Below are 20,527 nucleotides of genomic sequence, written 5' to 3'. Positions count from 1 at the left end.
TTGTTCCTTCAGTGGAGTGAAATTGGTCTGTTTGAGCAGGTCATATATATAAACCAGAAACAAATTGCTATATCATTTGTCTTGTCAGTTTTTTCATAACTTGTAAGGCAAAACTGAGATACCACGGCAACTTTACAAATATGTATGCACAGAAGGTGCATTGTAATGCTGCAAAACATTCCAAACTGTAAGGTGCTGCTATTAAATAAAAATTAGTAATAGTTTTAATTTTAATCTTTAATTCTCTCTTACTGTGGCTTTAAGCAGCTTGACATTTGATTCTGGAAATTCTGCTAGAATGGTTGTGTTAAATATATTGCAAAGTTTTTCCAAAAATTCATAGTCTGCAGTGAATCTGAATTTATTTGCCCATAGTAATACTGTTCCTGGCTTACAAAAATACACCATTGTTGCTAGCAGGGGGTCCAGAGCTGCATGATGGTATACAACATCAGTTGCCAGTATGAAATCATAGCTGTAAGTTGATACAGGGAAGTCTTCGTTGAGGCCTTCTCCCCATACCAGTTTTCTCACTTCAGGTTTGTGCATATTCATGTTCTGTGTATTTCTTGAAATATTATATGAGAGATTTTCAAGAACTTCAGGCAAATCAGTAGCTGTAACATAAGCTCCTAAAGAAAACATGAATTTGTTTCAATTCATAGGAATGTAGTTGAACATTTTATATATATGAAACTTTATCTACATAACTTCCCCAGCTTCCCCCTCACTGATAACTAGGGTAGTTACTTTATTAACAAAACAGTATTTTACAATAATTTTCATTTTTTAAAAGAGCCGTGACAAACAAAGTTTACTTCAACTGTTGCTTCATTGCCTTAAAGTGACAGTGGCAGATCTAGATCATCTTTCGCAAGAAATCCAAAAGGAAATAGGAATTTAGAATTTACTAACCTAAGATACAGGCCACAATGGAAACCAAGCCTGTTCCAGCGCCAATTTCCAAAACTTTTTTGTCTTTGAGGTTGAATTGTTCTTGATTTGATTCCAGATACTGAGATAAAGCCAGTGCCTAAAACAGTTAACACATACACATAAGAGGGTAACAGGTAAGTTGCACAAAAATTCATTAGATGTTTTTATACTCAGCTTTTTTTTATACAGTGAAAAACACTGAAGGCTGTAACATAAAAATGTAATACGGAAAGAATTATCATGTGTCCTGTTTTTTATACATATATATATATAAAAAAAATTTAAACAGCTTATTTTTAGTTTTAGGTTTATGGGATATGGATTTGCTACACACTTCTATACACTGTGCGTCCTCTGACAGCTCAAGATAGGCAGTGTTTAGATGTGAACCATACGGTCAAAACAGCAAACGAGGTTTAACAATGTGTAAAAAGTAATGTTATGGTTTATTATCATAAATTTTATGGTTTCTTATCACTCATAAAGTATCATAAAATCAGGTTTCAGCAGATATTTTTTTTTAAAAAAACTTTTTTTGTTTTAAATTTTTTTTCCAAAGGTAATATTAAAAATTTGTTATCTACCAACTCAACACTTGTCTATTGATAATAGTCTAAACCTTAAAAAAAGAAACAAATGACCAAATAACTGCACTGTATGGAAATATTGCTTTGTAAAGATCTTATCAACAGAACATAAATCGGCTGTTTATAAACAACATTAACCAATGCCAAAGAAACTAACTTTTGCTTCTCTTCCTTAGAGTCGTGTTACTGTTACTGTTTTAACTCTTGTGCTTTTCCTAATGCATCACTGGCTACCTGCTCTGGGAAAGCTGACAGCTAATGAATCACCAGTCCAATTCGTGCAACCTCTTGATTTTCTTGGAAAGTTTTACCATCTGCATTCTGACACCTGATTAATGTAAGAACTGATGATCTGACATTTCAAAATAAGATACTGTTTCACCCACCCATATGCTTTCTTTCTCTCTATTGTTTTGAAATTGCCTACCATTTTCTGTGAGCTTTTTCAATAAATGTGGATCTGAAAAATTTTGAAATCCCTAATTTTCATGTCTTTATCAGTTGACCCTCTCTTCCCTCCAAGGTGATTTTCTCAGTCCACATAAAATTCTGTTTTTAAGAACAGGAGAAGCAAAGACTGAAAAACTGTTTGCAAGTATGGTTTTCCATACTGCAATGGAACTGTTCCAGCCTGTTATTTAAAAGAAGCATATTTAATTGTTTTAAACTCCTTTATTTAATCTCTCACAACTTTATTCTTCAGTCTCATTTTTGAACTGCTGATTGTTTGCTTCACAAAGTGACTTGATTGGAAACATGGAGGAAGCTGAACACTTCTTCCTGAGTTCCCTTTCTTAATTTTTTTCCGAATATCTGCATCCGATTTACAAATACTTAGGTCCCACAGTTCTTTCAGCGTGCACTGGAAAATTAGCATAAGGCAGAGCTTTCTGCTGAAGTACTTCACAACTGTGTTCTGCACAGGGAAACCTCCACTGTCAGAAGTGTGATTTAAGAAAGCTTCTTTTATATTTGTGCACCACTGTCATGGGTTACTCTTCTGTCGTGTCAGCTTTCTGGCTGCCATTATCACATACTTACCCCCGGCCATACCACAGCTCCAAAGTGTTCTATGGACTCCTGAATGACAATCTGGTGGCCAACGTATAGGTAGTGCTCTTTATCAAAGTAGTGGGAAACTCTAGGAACCCAGTTCTGCAGTATTTTAAGAGTTACTGGTGAATCTGTGAGAGAGAAGACACAATTTGTATTTTCATAGGCAGGTGTTCATATGCAACTTGTTAAAAAGTATTTTATGAAGATAGCACATAGGCAGATGGACTAGAAAAGCTGTCAGGCCATTGGCCTTGAGACTGGTTGCTGTCCAGATATGGATGGTCTGTCTGGCCAGGGAGTGAACGGAGCAATGGTCATTTCTTGCCATCTTTTGCGTCTGCCTGGGCAATTTACAGTAGAAAATTTTGGAAAAGTCTACTGATTCAAATATATAGCTCTGCTTAATAACAGCTGGAAGACTTTCAGGACCAAGTCATCTTATATTTTGGGGTATGCTGTAGTTCTTGCTATGCCAGAGTATGCCATGTAGGAGTGTGTGCTGTAGTTTTCATTTGTGGGGCCAACAGATATAGAACATTAAGCTGCTTTTTACAAAAGAAGGATTTAGGATTTACTTCTTGCACTGAAGAAAACCTGGCACTTTTTAGTGGGGTTTTTTAACCATTCTTCCACAAAAGGAGGTTTGTAAGATGCTCTCCATGTTGACATATACGGTGCGAGCGTCAGTACTACAATTGTGCTAGCATGTCTCATCATAGCAAGTAAGCTTGTAGGTGAGATTTTTCAGGAGAGCTCTGCTGAACTGCTCCATCTGATTTCACTGAAAACAAGGACACTGTTCTGAATGATGGTACTGTTGTTGGAAGCCTGTTAGCAGGATATGCATAGATGATAGAAAATTATCTTTAACTGCAAAGAAAAATTTTGCTCTGGCTTGCATGGATTGTAATTGATACCTATCTGGAGTCGTCGGTATGTGTTTGAGCAGTTGAGCCTGTTGAAATTTGTAATACCACAGCTTCAACAGTGCCAGCCCAATTAATGCATATTATAATCATGATTCTGATTGTAATTGAGAAATAATTCTAAGATGTCTAAATGAAATTCAGACACCTTTTTAAACATCTTAATTATGGAGATAGTCCTTTTTGTAGATTTGGTCTGATAATAAATACAAACATAATGGGAAATGGTGGGAAAAAATAAGAGATCACAAGGAATTGACACGGTGACATCTACTACTTGAAGACTGAGAAAAGTGAAAGTACGAAATGCTAACATGCTATGGCAATTGCAATATTTAAATTGGATTAAACCTGAGTGGGATTCTGCTGTGGATGATGCACGCCTGGAGCTGCAAGTGCAGTTTTCAACTTCATACTGCTCTTCACAGGTTTCTTCCTCCTCAGTTTGGCAGTCCATTACTCTTCAAATTTTGTTAGGGACCAGTTGCTGCTGTGCAGAGATCGTGGCAAAAGAGCTGAAACGGAAGGGAGAAAGCAATGTCGTAATAGCTCTTTGACATATGAGTGGAAGAAGACAGTGAGTAGTTTGGATGGGCTTTGGTTTTGGGTTTTTTTCAATGACAGGTTGAAGAGACAGGAAGCCACAATGGAGATGTGAGATCCCAATCCACTGGAAGTTGCTGTGAACACTTTATGGTAATGCAGTAAATACTATCAGAATTTTTATTTTATCATGTTTATTTTATCATTTATGCAAAATCTTAGCATTATGTCACTAAATGGATGCCACTAATCAGTATGAAAAGTAAGCTGCTTGCATGATACTCCTATCAGTTGAAGCAACAGCTGAGGAAGGTGAACCGTCTTTTAATCTCTGTGACTTTTTATCTGTGTAATTTACCGTTTCCCAAAGAACTCGGGACTTGTCATTCCTGTGATAAAACTGGTTAATTTGTTGCAGCCAGTGCTCTTTATTTTGCCTCCTTGTATGCTGTTGCCTTCTTTTCTGTGCCTTTTTCTGCAGAACAGTTAAAATGTAGTGAACAGCAGAGTATGCGGATTGCAGTCAGGAAATAATGGCAGTGAGAAGTTTGGATCAGTAAGCTTTTTTGGAGAACTGTGTGTGTGCTATGAATGACTGCATCTCCAGTGTACAGGGCAGCACCTGACGTAAGAAGAAACTGCTAGATTCCAGCTAACAAGCAGTAAAAGCAGGAGTAGGACTGAATCTACGTTTGCCTGAGGAGAAACATGGCAGTGAAACTTTTTGCTTAACTAGAGTTTTCTTCAGTGATAGCACCTATGTGTGTGTGTGTGTGTATTTTATATACCCACACACATATATGTATAAAGAGGAGGAAAAAAAAATGGTTCATAACTTGCTCTGGCCAGGGGCTGTAGAAGTTCACCCTTCCCACGTTACCATGATGGCTGGACCGTGCTACATTTTTATTCATGACTGGCCTTATTTTGTTCCTTTTTGAGAATGCATACGTGTTTGGTCTTTCCAGCCACATGCACTTGCAGACAAAGTGGTGTATCATTTGGGTTGCATCATGCTGCAGGCGTGATAGACAGATATCCTGGCCAGAAGGGGAGCGGTTTGGCAGCGGCTGGGAGGCTCAGCAATGCCTGCAGGTAGTTTTTTAGGGAGCAGAGTGACTGCTGACTTGTGTGGGTGGTTTATTTGCACACATGATACTGACACCATTGCAGTTTTACTGATACCCGATATATTCCTTACTGCTGCTCTGTTTATTCACAAGGACAGGATTTGTGTTCTACCTCCTGTAGCACTGCATTTGTTCAGTCATGGCAATGATTTTGTACCGTTTCAGAAAAGAAAGCTCTTTAAAGCAAATTGATTTCTACAGATTTTTAAAATTTTTTTTGTATTATTTTATTGCGTTTTCCTCAGAGGGCCTCCATCTAACTAGTAACAAGTTCTGGCTATGCATCTTTTTTGTATAATTTGAGATATGATGATGGTAGGTAAGAGACTGAAGCTAATGCTGCAGTTACAGCATTCCCTGAGTGAATGCATCCATGTTCCCATTTCACACATGAATGGTTTCTGTGCAATCTCATGTAATCAAAAGTATACTTCCAGTTTTCAGCAATGCCTCTTTTTCATATCTTGAGCCAGAATAAAATCTGGTCATGATTTAATGTTTTAGGAGATCTCTGGGAAAATATATTAGGACTTGTAATTGGCATGGTGTGTAATGAAGAGAAGAGTGTTAGAACTGTTGATGGCTACAGCCAGAAAACGCTTACTTGAAGACCCAATCTTCTGAACATTTCATGCTTAAACATACAAGGCACTACATTTTCAAAGTCTGAGGTTTTTGGATGTTTTTTTTTGTTTGGTTGGGCTTTTTTTCATTTAGTAAGGCTCTTGTAGTATGAAATCTGCACTATTTAAGTGAAAAGCCAATCCTGAAATTACAAAGCAGGAGGAAACTTTGCATTGTCCAGCACCCTTGTATGTAAAAGCCGGAAAAGCTTGTTTAATGAATAAACTGTTTACCTTGTCAGTTTGGGTAGAAAGTTGTCCTTCTGTATTTTTTAATTTGCTTAGATGGGTTCTTACTGCAACAGGTCAAAATTTAAGTTGACTATGCATAGCAGCACGTACTACAAAATAGCTTGGAAACAAGCTTAGTAAACATGTATTTGTTGTTCCACTGTTATGTACTTGCAGTAAATACAGTTGCATCTCTGATCATGAGATAGAGATATATATAGACCCTATTATCACTCATTCAGTACAGACTGAATTTTAAATTAAATTTTCAAAATAAAAATTGCTATGCTTTCATGTGCTTTGTCCTTTGAGCTCCTCTAAAAGAGAAGTCTGCTTAAATATTTACAAAGGTGCTTTATTGTTTTTATTAAATCCCTTCTTAAAATGATCAGGAGGTCTAGAAGAAGACCCCTAGAGGTTATACTGGTACTGTGGTGAGACTGGTGTGGTCTGTAAGTCCATCAGTTGCCTGAGTTCTTAGGTGGTAAACTGGGGGAATAAAGATTATGCACTTTGTATTTGTATGTCACCTAACACACTGGGCTCTGATTTATGCTTGGGGCTTCTAGATGCTATAATAATATCTTTTCATAGGTGTAGTTTTTTCAAAATACAAAGATGGTGTTGGGTTTGGGGGGGGTGAGTATTTTGGGGTTTTGTTTGTTTATTTTTTTTTTATACAGCCTACTGCCATAACTTAATTATATATCTCATAAATGGCGTAAAAAGTAAGGCTTTTCTTAGCTGCAAACTACAGGACAGAGTTAGTCTTGTAATTGCAAGAATTCAAGTATATTAGCATCTTGGTCTTAATGATGCAGAGCTTTATTTTATCACTTGAAATGACAAACTGTACCTGAAGATGACAGACACAAGTGAGTATTGAGTAAGCTATTTGCAAATAGGTGGTGTTTGCATTATTACATACCCTATGTGTAATATGGTCAAGTTGCTGCTGTACTTCTAGAATTTAAATACTGATGTTTCTTACTATTTTGACACTTTTCTGATCCATATTTCACTGAAAAAGGTACACCTCTAAAAGCCTTTTGATTTAGTATAATAATATTGCAACCAAAATCTGTTCCCGTAGAAAATGTTGGCTCTTTCTGAATGTTAGCAGCTGATTTCTTTGCAAAATGATCCTGAAGGGAAATGATTATTAAATTCTCTGCTTGCCAAAGTTTTTAAACCTGTATTGACTTCATTGATAGTGTTAAATTATTTTGAACAAAACAGCTTACAAAATCACATTTGATTTCTTCAGAACCTAAGGAAGAAAGAATAATTCACAAAATTATATCTACCTGACAATGCCATATAAAATTAACAAGGTAATTAACAGGGTACATTATAAGATGATAAACCTTAAGGTAACAGTTTATCCCCTGTAAGAACAAACTTTGTACCTCGTGACTTCCAAAATCCATTGCTTGGAAAGAGCTTTTCAAATCTAGCTACGTGCCCCGTCCCCCTCCCTCCCCCAAAAAGTAGGTTAGCGAGCAGTACTGTGTCACTGGGTCTTCAGCAGTAAACACAACCCTGCTGAAATGTGACTGTCACCTCCACACAAAGTTACACAGCACAGTCTGTTGTAGTCTGAATTATTTGGGCAAAAGCCCATCTGCTCACATCGGAAATGCAACTGCAGCGTGCTCATTGTGAGGTACGACTTGGCCATAGGCTCATACCCTACACAAACATTTGTGCCTCTTAGAGCTGGTGCGATTGTCTCATGTCCTCATGCACTAAATTAAAAAAAAAAGTATTATAAAAAGGTGACTATAAATGCTAGGAAATAAAGGAAACATCAGTGCTAGGAACATCGCTATAGTAAACCTGTACGATATTTGAGTCCGCAAGGTAAATGCACCTGAATAGCGAAAAGCAGCAGTGACGGTCCCTCCTCGCGCAGCAGCGGGGGTTAGGGAAGCTGGATTTCGTCGGCTAACGCAGCGATACCGGAGTTGGGACGGAGGCATTTCCTTTGTTAGTTAGCGGAGCGCGCGGAGGCGCGTCGGGCGGGGTTAGCGGGACAGCTGCGTGGGTACCTGCTGTGACGAGCGGGCGCTGGAAGTTCCCTGCAGGCGGATGCACGCTCCAGAGGTTTTTATACAGGCGTGCACCTGGAAGGAATACCTCTGCGCCGACCAGTCGGATTGCAGGCTATTTAGAGTAACATTACCAGGCAGCGCTCGAAGAACTTGCTGTGTTACACTAAACTGGACAAAAGGAAAACGCTCTTGGGCTTTCAAGTCCCCAGCGTACCAACCTTCAGAAGTAAAACCTCGGCTTCTTCCAGCCTCTTGTTCCGTTTTTGCAGGTTAAGCGTTCCCTGCCTTCACCTCACGGTCTGCCGTGCTGACCCAGACGAGCAACTTAACCGTGGGCAAAGTGGCGCATAAATACTGTGTGTGGCCACTTGGCAGCAGCCCAAACGCAGAGAAAAGTTCACGAAGCTCTTGCTGCCAGGAAAAGGTCAAGTCTTCCTCGCTCCGCTCAGCGTCTGGCTGGGGAAGCTCGGGGTGCCCTCCCCTGACCTGGGCCACGCAGAGCTGAAGTCCTGAGCAAATAGCAGCTTTCCTGTCGTCTTTAGGGCAGGTCGAAACCGCAGGAAATGCTACGCCTACCGAAAGGGAGAGTGCGCACGTGGAAGTCACACTTTCACCAGGACGTCTTGTCTTGCAGCTGCTTGTTTTAAAACAGATGGATTTTATAGATGTTGGAGATAAACCAAATACGTCGTCTTGACACATCTCAAGAATTTGCGAGTTTTATATGCGTTTACCACTTTGCTGCCCTTCTGCCCTCCCTTCGCCTTCTTGGAAAAGATTCTATAGAAAGAAATTCAAGTCGAGGGTAGAAAAATGTAAAAGGAACTTTGAAAATCTTAAAGCCAGAGAGCAACCCCTGGCTCATTAATGAACAGCTGAAGGTTGGCAACAGAAATAAGGGGGGGAATGTAGATTTTTGACTCGGTTTATAGGCATTTGCATCTTTGGGTGAACAGCTTTTGAATTCAGGTAATGGAAGAGTGGCAAAGGTGAAAATGAGCCTCTGTCGCTGCGGCTCTGTATTTCACACATCAGCTGCTGCCTGGCTCTAGTAGTCGCACTGAGTACAGGAAACTCTTGGCTGCTCATTCAGGTGCTCGCCCGTTTCTTTCCTCTGAAATGTCATAGCTAAAAAGAGACCTTTTTTTTTTTTTTTTTTTTAAAATACTCGGGACCTCGTATTAACGATATTAAGTGTATTAAGTTGATATCATAGACATTGCATTTCACAGGCCCGCCTGGCTTACGAGCTGTGCAGATGAGCGGCCCCGAGCTAGGTCAGCAGCTGTTATTAGAAAGGAGAAGGCAGATCCGCTGCCGGTGGAGTGACTGCCATACCTCTTTTAAAGACGTGGTCTTTTTAGCAGGCACGTTCCCGCTGTCATATTTATTGTATTTTTGTCACCGGGGGTGAATGTAGCTCAGGCTTGTGCTGCTGTTAAAGTTCTGTCCTGAGCTTTGGCAGTGGGATCAACGCTCAACAGAAATGCCTTATTTTTTAAATCAATCAGAGGAACGGGCTTACTCTGTATTGTGTCTCTTGTGTAAGCAACTAAAAAGGATGGCTACTGTAGAGACAGCGTTATAGCTTGTTTACAAATCATGTAGGTATGGCTTTGTTTCTTGTTTGTAAGTGCTACAGAAATCAACACTGATACTCTGGAATGTAGCTGCTGTTGGCATATTTATAAGCTCTATAAATGCTTCTTGTGCTACAGTCTATCTCCAAGCATTTCTTATTTAACACTGAAAATGAGTGTTGTCTGGATGTGGAATTGAAATGGAATTAAAACGTCCCCAGGCTTCTGTGAACAGGGAGTACGGCACCTCAGTTCTCTGTGTAAAAGGGCGATTTTCAGTTACTAACTCAACATCCAATTCCACAAAATCAGAATTATTCAGCTGGCTTTTCTGTTTCCGTAAAAACGCATGGGAATTTTGCTTTCTAGACCATTTGTGGAAGACAAAACTCAACAGGCTGCCTAATGCGATGAAGTGAATCAAACTCCAAATAGAATGTATTTATTTTTAACCTGAGTATTGTGGCTTGGGGTTGGGGGGGGGGGGGGGGGGAGTTAAGTCTGGTTATATGAAACCTAATTGGTGGTGTGGGTCTTTTTCCTTTTTCGTGCTGTCAAACTACTAGGAAAGCTGTCCCTGAACTCGGCAGTAGCATCCTCTTCGGTGTATAGGCAGAGTAGAACTATATTCATATCATTGGATTATAGATTAGAGTGATTTAAATTTAAAAGGTTCTCTGCCGCTAATAGTAGTGAATTCAGTGTAAAATGATGTAAAGTTGTTAAAACCTTAATTAAAAGACGGTGAGAAATAGGTATGAAAATGTTCAGGTCTTCTCTGAACCGCTCAGGGGCAGGACACCTGCCAGATCCGTGCCAAAAGAAGGCAGCGTTAAACAAGAAAAGTTAAAAAGGATATTCTTATCAATGAAATTAATAGTCGTGAATCACCAGGACCAGATGGTAGTTACCCAGAGCTCTGCAGTGAAGATACCAGTGTTGGTGTTAGCTGATAAATAATAAGGCATGGTGTGGAAAAGGAAGAAGGTTTTGTATGTTCTTTGAAAGTGTCTACAAACATGTAGTTCAGGGTCTTCCAAGACAATACAGCGTACATGGATTTCCACAAGCTTTTGATAAGGTCACTCTCTAGAGACCCTTACAGAAATTAAGCTTTGCTGGGATAAGAAGGGGGAGTGATCTTTTGTTTTAATAATTTGATAACAGCGAGGAGGTGCTAAATGGTCAGGTTTGCAGTGTCCCATGGGGAGCTGTGCTACCGAGTATATTCCTAAAAGCTAATGGGAAATGAAGAAAAGAGTGTGGTGACAATAATGTAGAATTATTTGAGAGAGTGAAAAGAAAAATAAGCTGGGCAGTTCCAAAAGGATCCCTGGCACGTTATGAGAGGTGATAATATGATAAATGAAGATTGGTGCTGACAAGTATAACCTAATACACAGGGACAGCCTCTAACTCGGTACCACCTACGAAAGAGATCTTAATGGCACCAGAGATGGCTATATAAAAACACCCTTGTAAACCACATCAGTAACCAAAAATGTAAAGGGACTGTGGCATTTTTTATAGCGAGAAGGAAAAAACAAACAAACAACAACAACAAAAAACCCAATTAAAAAGGAACATTGTTTTTCCACTCTAGGAATTCAGTTTGTCTCACACGTTCAGTGTGTGACTCAACCCTTCGATTAAAACATTCAGGGTCTCGGAGCTCCTGCAGGATTTGCCGGTGGTCCTGGGTGGCCTCCTGGATGACTGACGGAGAATAGCAGGCTCCCAGTTCTAGAGCAGATTCTCCATGTCCTTATTGCTGGATGCATTTGCTGGACTTTTCTGGATGTGTAAAGCATGTTTGCATTCTCCAAATCGCAGGGACTTCTTAACTGCTGTCAGCGGCCAGCTAAATGTCTACAGCATGGTGTTGACAGGGCCTGTGCTGTCAGCTGAAGTACAAAAAACTGCAAGGTGAAACTGGTTCCAGGTTAGCATCTTCTGCCTTTGGGGTTGGGGTTTTTTTTGTCCTATTCCTTATGGCTGTGGGGTGAATCCCCAGCTAAAGGCATCAATACCCGAAGGTAATACTGGTGGCCCTCCTGATGAGCGTCAGCCAAAGGTGTAGAGCAACACAGAATATGATCCTCAAACTGAACCCACTGTCTTCATCATTTTTAAAATGAGCAATCCTTTCTCCTTGGTATGGGCTTTCCCTTGCTCACCTCGCTGAGGTGACTCGGGGATGGTGACTCAACCACTTCCCTGGGCAGCCTCTTCCAATGCTTGACCAAAGCATTCTTTTTTTTTTTTTTTTCTTTCTTTAACTGATTTAATGCTGCGTGTTAAGTTAATCAGGCGTAGCCTTATTTGCACATACAATGAGAAGACACACATCTCAAAGAAGGCAGCAGAGCAGAGTGTTGCCGGATGAGTAATTATTCAAAACCGTGCTACCACAGAGGGGGTCTGCATGTTCGGGAGCATGGAAGAATGAAGAAATGCTCCAAGATTTTATGCTGAGAAGAGGAGCACCAGGCTGTGCCCGCCTTGCCAGCGGCTCCAGACTGCCCTGAGCTGTGTGTCGTGTATTTAATGCCTGCCCTGTCCCTCCCTGCCGGCGCAGGCGCTGCCCCTCGGTAGCAAAGCTGGTGGGGGAACCAGTGCTGCATCCCACGGGCTCACTGCAAGAACCAAGACGGTGAGGAATGGGACTATGAATCAAGTATTTATTTCCATGGTCTAACCGTCCCCTGAGACTTGGGCTGCTCTGGATTAGGCTGAAGAGCCTTGTCTATGTGAGAACAGATGTGCTCTGCACTCCCGGCGTCCAGCTGCATGATCCGCTGAGCAAGCGCTCTTCCTGCCCTGCGGGAAAAGCCAGGGGACAGGGGTGTCAACATCTGGGCTTGGGTGGTCCGAGTAGGACCTCCCTTCACTTGTCTTTAAGTGAAGAGCCCTGGGGTGTTATTTCAGCACATGCTCTGTAATACCCGAAGTAAAGTTCCTTTTTTTTTTTTTCCCCCCTAGTAATTTCCTCGTTGTTGAGGTTTTTGTCCAGCATCCTACCATAGCAAAGACCCGTTACGTAAGTGAACACAGATCATTTAGACACCATGCACTTGCCATGAGGAGATTGGTTAGAGAGGTACAACAGTGGAGGGAAGAGGGAGGCGCAACATCTGGCACTGCTGGATGTGAAAAGTGTGTTTGCGTTAAGTCACGGGTGAACCAGATCCTTTGCCCTCATATTCATGTATTGACAGCAGATGGGATATAACATACCCATAGATTTTTTTTGCAGCTGATTAACTCCTGTTTTATTACAAAGCCACACGCTTCTGCTCCCCTCAGCAATGGGATTTGGGGATGTCTTCCAGCCTCCTGTAGTTAATTTTTCAAAATCTGAAGCTGTTTGCCTTCAAGGGATTGTTTTAGTTTGGATTTCCTTGTTAAACTTAGTTCTGGTCTGTATTTGGGCAGCACTGTTTTTAATAGGGAGAGGTTTTTCCCTTGGTGCCACCTCTTTCTCATCTGCTGATGCACCCCACCCGTTTGGAGATCTGCTGCTCCCTGGGGAAAGAAGTCATTAAAGCTGAACTTTCATCTTGAACTCTCTCAAAGCTTAGGAAGAATTTTACCTCTTTGCTTCGGAGCCCTCTGCCCTGCCACGGGGTGTTGTCTTACCTCCCGTGGTCCCTCTGCCATTTCTCAGCCCGTTGCTCTGAGGAGGACTCGATGCCACCTGCTATTTTTTCCTTATGGCAAGGGAAGAGATCTTGAACTAATTCCATGGGGCTTTTTATAGAGCAAAGATTGTGATGGTCTGAATGTACCGAACTGGAAGTTTTACAGCGGGGCTGCCTTTACTCGGTCTGTTTGGGGCCGGTTACTATACACACAAGTGAGGGACCGACTTAAGCTGCCCGTGTTAAGGATGAACGGACCACTCTCAGTGCTGCAGCTTGGGTTGACTACAGTTACCATCACACAGAGGTAAAATTGGCAGGGCTTTTTTTAACAGCCTTTTTTGTGTGGGACACTTAGTTATCCCCCTGTTGTAATAGTATTTGCCTAGGATTAAATTCTGCTGAAGGCAGGGAGAGTTTTGTTGTGGTGAGAGGTGACTGAATGGCCGAATAACAAGAACGCAAGATCTGATTAAAGGTATCCCGCTGAAGAGTCTCCTTGCTTCTCTTCCACTTGTGAAAAATCTGTGTTTCTCTAGAAGGAAGATAAAAATGGATTTAAAGTAATTTCAAATGCATGACTAATGAGTAGCTCAAGCAACACTTACCACTAAGCAATTAGTTTTGCAATGGGAATGATTTAGAAATTAGTCTTTGCAGACCGTAATTAGAAGTAACTTGACCTTATTAAAAAGAATCATATGGAAGAGTCTCTACTGACTTGGCAGCCACCTTAATGCAATGTTTTTTAACAAACGTGGCCTTCTGTGAGCTTAACTGTACAAATACAAAGGGCGATAGAAAGTTCCAACCCAAACTGTTCTATGATTCTGTTTCCTTAACTATTGTGCGTGCAGATCAAAAATCTAATGCAGATCAAAGCAGCTCTGTGCCTGAATTAGCCCTCAGCCTTGATGACATTATTGAAACCATAGTTAAAGTGTTAGATTGTGACCATAAGGTAAATTTGTATGTCATTGGAGTCAGTGGAATTTTGGCTTTGGACTGCAATGAATATAGTATTTAATCATTTCCTCGGGTTTAACTGTAAGGGGGCTCTTATGCATTTGGTATTGTGCTTTTTGTTTGTTTGTTTGTTTGTTTTTCATTTATAGAATGAGTTTGGGTACAAAAGGCGTAGTTTGAAGCCACCAGTTTCACTTGGATTTAATCAACATCTGCGTGCTGCAGTATGCAATACGTTTGAAAGCTCAGCAGGCTTGTCTAAGCAAGAACTGCAGAATTTAATCCGGAGTCATTACTAATACTTATTTTTAAGAAATCTATTAAGCTCCTACATCTATCAACACATCTTTGTAACTGCTTTCCAGGGCTATAAATGGGCTGTAAATTCAGTCCTGACTTACCTGCTCTGTCTTGCTGTGCACCTGCTTCACAGGCAAATCCCCGCGGGCTGTCTCTGAAGGAGGAGTAGGATGCTGACTTTGCTCTATTCCAGCCTAAAAAGACTACAATCTGGATAGTTAAGAAACAGCTTGCATCCTATGGCAATCGGAAGTCATCATTAAGCCCCTTCCGAGCTCGCTAAAGAGGGAGCTGCCGGCACTGTACCCCTCGTGATTTCTTTGGGACGTCAAAACCAGTTCCTGGCTTTGGTCTGCAGAAGCCCGGATCGGGCTTTGCTGCCCTTTGGGGACACAGAGCAAAGTTTGACTGTTTGAAGGGAGAGTTTTGGCTTTTTTTTTTTTTTTTTAAATCAGATCTTGGGTCTTTGGATCTTGGCACGTTTCCTCAGCTTCCCCTGCCGTACCCGGCGTGTTTTGCGGAGGCGAGATGTCCCAGGAGCTCGGCTCCAGGGAGGTTGTCGGTCTTGGCAAACCTTTTGTTGTCCAGCTGCCTCTGCAGTCACGCAGCGTGTGTGCACTACGTTAGGAACGGCCCAGAGAAAGCAGAGTTACGTTATCTGGAAAGTACCGGTAATACTTAAAGCTATGAAACCCTGGCAGCTTTTGTAAGGCTGTTCAGAAAAGATATTTTGGGATGACTATTACAGCAAGGTTAAAACCGTCCCCCGCCAGCACCACCAAAAAGACGAGAGGCCACTTCACGCGTTTTAAGCCAGCGATGGGCCCCGCAAAGACTCTGCTGGCCCGGACGCGGCCCCGGGGTGGGGCCGGGGAGCCTCAGTATTTGAGCCTCCTTGGGGAAAAAAAGACAATTGTTTTTAAAAGCTGTTTATGGAGCGTGTTTGCAGCACTTCAGCACAGACAGAAGCCCGGAGGAGGGGTGGCCGTGCTCTGGCAGGAAATTACCATCGGGTGAAATGTGTGTCATGAGTAACGGTACCCTGAGACAGAGCACGGGCTAATCCAGCGCTACCGCGGTAGCGATCCCAGGCAACTACATCTGGTGTTACAAGCCTGGTTTTGTCTCGCTTTACTCGTCCTCCCCTCTGTCCCGGAGCTCCAACCTGCCTTCCTGCGCCCGCGGGCTGGGGCGGTGGCGGGCGATGCTCGCGCCGGCGCGACTGGAGGTGACCGGCGGTAGCGTCGCCGCTCTGCGCGACGCCTCTCCGCGGGGAAGTCATTAGTCACGTACCTCCGCAAGAACGCTGTGCCGCTCTGGGGGTGCTTTCGTGTTGCTTCTCCTCCCGGTCAAATACTGAAACGTATGGCTCAGATTGCAAGGAGCCCTCTCCAGCTGTTTCCTATGGAAACAGTTATTGTGGATGCTGTATCGTAAATGCTTTTCTGTGCAGTTATCCGTGCGTGAGTTACGAAATTCAGTTAGAGTAGTAATAGCCTTATTTTGGTTTTAATTATCACCTGTTCTGCAGTGCAGCTCTTCCAGAGATGTGGTTGGCGGTAGTGCCGTGGGAGCTGCGCAGTTCTTCCCTGCAACACCGCCAGCTGCAAAGACTTTAAGAACAAACAAACAAGAACTGAGCTTTGCAGTATTAGACTTGTTTACAACAACGTGTTTTCTTTAGCCCACACCCTCCTCCTAACATTTCAGAGACTCCAGACAGTCATCTCGGTTCAGTCGGTAGCAGCTCAGTCTTCAGCAAAGTCTGTCTTAAACATGATCCAGCCAAAAGGAAAAATCAGGAGCAGAGACAAGAGGCGTTGCCTCCTATGAACAAGACTTGTTATAATTAATAGGGCTCAACTTTTTGCAAAACGGGTGACTGTAACTTGCATAACTGTGTGGTAACACTGGCTTTTAAATACCTTATTTCCCTGCTACTAATTACTGTGGGTACATCCAGCGTCTGTGCGAGTTAAGGCAGCTGCACCCTCTTTGACCGCAGTCTCCTGTTGTTCCCGTGCTGAGCGAGGTGTTTGTAGGCTGGTGCTTGGGGCACCAGATTTGAACACGGCCGGTGCTCGACCCCGCACGTCCCGCTCAGGAAAGCTCCTCTGCTGTGGAAGCCGAGGCTGCCTCCTGCGCCTGTGGCTTTCGGGAGGGGCGAGCAGCCTGGCGTGCCTGCCCCTTGCTGGCGGACGTAGTTCTTGCCCAGCTGTTGGTCCTCCTGCCGCAGAGGTATCTATCGCAAAGGCACTTGCGGCATTTATGGGGTTTTTTCAGTCCTTAGGGACCAGATCCCGCGGGCGCTGGGGAGGAGGCGAGCGCGTTCGCACCTCGCTGATTCTGTGCCGGGTTTGCGGGCCGGCGGCGGGAATCGCTGCTCCCGAGTCCTCCCCGCCCCGGCAGGGCCTTTCTTTAGGCATTTGTTGGTAACTCTCAGTGACGGGAGCAACCGGATGCTCTTCGGGGACCGCTCCGATTTGCCTCAGGGCAATACGTGGTGCTGTCATTTCTTTAAACCTATGTTTAAGTGCCGCCAACAAAGAAACTCAGTATCTTAACCCTGTGAGCAGACTCATCCTGCTGGATGTCACGGATGTGCTGAACACCGATGGTTTGGTGTTGGGGAGCAGCTGAGAGCACCAGGGAACGAGGATGGTCCGGACTCGTGCCTGGGGCTCTGAAAGTATCCGCACCCTTACGCCGTCCATGTGCAAACCCTTCTGCCCCATCTCCTTTCTACAACTTGGAGGGGAAAGGGAGCCCTTTACAAGTATCTCACTATAGCTATAAAAAGTTTCTGAAATGCCAAATGAAGGATTTTTTTTTATTTTTTTTTTTTCTAAAGGAGTTGCTACTTCTTTCTTCCCCAACCAGTGATAACTGTGAACTGGTTCAGCTGAATCAAGTACTGGGGAAAGACAACTGGCTGTCCCAAGAGGCCTGCATGTATGCAGGGTGTTTCTGTGCTTTTAGCCTCCTGGTTTGCACTAACATTGCTCTTTTTTTTTAAAAATGATGCTTCTGAATTTTGATGCCAGGGAATCCCTTGGCTTGTAGATGGTGAGTTGAGTTTGAAAGCTGGCTACGGTGGAGCAGAATTTACCCCCTTAAATTAAATGATTATTTTAGTGAGAGAGAAGATAAGTTTGCATTTATCAGCAAATATAAAAACACTCTACATATTTATTGCTTGTCCTTGTGCAAACTGTTAATTTAAAGCTTCCATTTTTTGAAACAGCTGGGATGTGGATCAGGGATCTCAAATAACAGGTTTTCCCAAACCCATCTGAGTTTGGGTGTCATCTCTGCTCTCCTGTATCGCCCACATGGTTGTGCCTGGAGCCGACAATGGAAACCTTTCATCATCTCAGCACTGCGGCTTCCTTTTATCCCTGCTAATCCTCGCCTGACACGACACGGCAACGTGGCATTAGGGGTTTGTTGGAAGGGAGTTTGTTATCCCTACACCTGCCCACTGAGATAAGGAAGAGACGAGAACTATTGAATTGCTGTCTCATGACAGAAAGGCGAGCTCACAAGCAGAAGTATCTAAGAGTATTTACATGCAAAGACAATTCTGTACATTTGCCAAGAGAATCTCTTTAGAAAATCACAGAAGGCACTGTAAAGAAATATGTCAAGGCGTTCACTCTCTCCTCCTGTACCGGGGGATGATCCCCGTTAATTTCTTTAGTTTAGCCCCTCCTGTCACGGCTCCAGCGCTTGTAAAATTTCTCTCGCTGTCTGCTGTCCCTACCCCTGTACTACTGTGCACAGAGGCTGAAGTTTGTTCTCACCCGAAAGGGCCAGCAGACAAAGCCTGTGTACTCCAGTGACAAATTTTATCTGAATTTTTCAGACTCGCGGTGTGCACGCTGCTACCCTGCAAAGTCTACGCTGGTACCAAAAAATAATTTCCAACCACTGAACGTTGAAGTAAAATTCACAAATCTCTCCTGGAGAGACTGGGTTGGCAGCAGTATTACAAAAACCTGTGGTAAGGAAGTGCCGGGGGACCCTTGATGGGCGCAGCTAGTGTGAGAGGGCACAGCTCGTATGACTTTGCTGGGTCACCAGGCCAGAGAACTGCAGGACAAAAAAATGGGAATTTCAGACCAGAGCCGCCAGAGAGCCCCCGGCACTGAGCACACTGACCCCATCCTCCCAGCCGTCTTCAAAACCCTACGGGCAGGATGGGGCAGCCTAAATACAGGTGACCAAAGCTCCCCGAGACACCTCGGCGTGCCCCGAGTAATTGCGTAACGGGGCTGGCGGGGAAGACACGGCGTTGCTTGGGAGACCCTCACCCTCCTGCAGCAGTAGCTGGAGTCCAGGTGGGGTACCCAAAGTTGTAGTAGATGCCCGTATTTAGGCCACTTAATCCTGCGAGGGGAGGAGATCCGATTCCAGGTCAGAGCACCTGAATACAGGCATCAACGGGGGAGTTGGTTCACTCCTGTGCGCAGAGGTATGTTCTGTACAATCGATGAATCTAGAAGTAATTAATCGCGCTAAAACCAGGATTCAGTAGCGTTAAAGCAGGTGTCTAATGCTATTTTAGGTGTTGTGGAGTATCCCGGTTGGCATCCTGTTGCCGCACCAAAAAGAACATGGGATTCCTCCGTCTTGCGTCATGTCTGCCAGGCCCGGGCAGATGTCTCATCTGCCCTGGGGTATCAAATGGCACGAGGAGCCAGTGTCAAGGGAACTGAAGACCATCTTGCTGGTAGGGCATCTGAATCATCCTCCAGGCTCCCTTGACTGCATCAACCAGGTATCTGCTGATTATAGTAGGAGCCAAGATACTGTATTTTAAGAGAAGATATAAGCCTGACTCCCTAAAATAAAACAATCTTACTGACAAAATCACAAAAATTGGGACACTGAAAGCCCCTTTTTATCCACAGTTAGATGATTTATGGGTGCAGCTGTCTCTGTGCCACCCTTCTCTTTCTTACCTCCCAAATTGGTGGTCCAGCTTACAGGCTGATGGTTACTTTTAAGTCCATTTTTCCCAGTCCCTCCTGTTGTAACTGTACTCCTGGTACAAAGAGGCTTGAACGTCCCCTGTTACCTAGAGGAGGGTACCACAGCACGCGTTCAACCAGGCGATCAGCAGCAAAGTATGACGTGAGGCATGGGCTAGACTTAAAATTAGGTCTTCCACTTGCAAGGTGAAATAGAACGGAAAGCATCCCTTTGGGAAATCCACCAGGTCTCATGCTTGGACAACAGCATTTGGATTTGACTAACTTGTAACTATGGCCAGCAACTGGCAAGATGGAGATTTTACCGCAGAAACAGAGCTACAGGGTAGGTTTCACCAGAGCCAAGCAGCAGCTTAGGGTGGAATTCGCAAGATACACGTTTTGGGTTTAGCTGCCCAAGTGGGGCTTATGATTGCCGTTTATGATTTAGACTTTTTTTCTGTCTGTGTCAACCCTTGGGAGAAATAGCAGGTAAAATGGGATGGAAAGTATGTCCTTTCAACCCTCTCAATCAATAAGTTGAAAAGGATTCTCTTCCCAACAGAGAAACATTCTCTTTCCTCCAATTTCCTCTTCTTGAGGAAGATATCTAGGTAAACTTAAAAAGGTTTAAGAGCTACAGAAAAATCTGCAAAATTAATGTAATAATTTTTAATTTTGACTACTAACTAGTAGCTGTACTTGTCATCCATGTAATAGTCTAACCGTCATACAACATAATTTCCTAGAAGTCTCAGAAAACTGGGTTGCAGTTGCTTGTAGAAGGCCATTCTTCCAGCCCAAGGCAGGAGCAACTCTACCTAAACCGTTGCTGGCAGACGCTTGTTTGCTCTTCACGACCGCCGGGGAGATGCAGTCTTCGTTTTACCGAGGTCTGTGACGAGCAGTGGATTGCAGATGCAGGGCCTGGGTGCGCGGCGGGGAGCAGGTTTGCACAGTCTGTTTTTGTACAGCCTCCGG

General features: G+C 43.3%; 1 protein-coding gene across 1 annotated transcript; it reads right to left on the bottom strand.

Annotated features, from left to right (window-relative positions):
• Positions 1 to 237: 237 nt before the first annotated feature.
• On the bottom strand, positions 238 to 13,412 carry METTL21C (methyltransferase 21C, AARS1 lysine; the record flags this gene model as incomplete). Its single annotated transcript, XM_082014504.1, is given in 6 exon segments — positions 238 to 632; positions 916 to 1,033; positions 2,565 to 2,707; positions 3,857 to 3,968; positions 3,972 to 4,194; positions 13,306 to 13,412. Coding segments are annotated over 6 exon segments (1,098 nt in total).
• Between the last annotated feature and the right edge of the window lie 7,115 nt (positions 13,413 to 20,527).

Source organism: Phaethon aethereus, assembly GCF_964289735.1.
Source record: "Phaethon aethereus genome assembly, chromosome: 1".
NCBI lineage: Eukaryota > Metazoa > Chordata > Aves > Phaethontiformes > Phaethontidae > Phaethon > Phaethon aethereus.
This window is presented reverse-complemented; position numbering and strand designations above follow the sequence as displayed.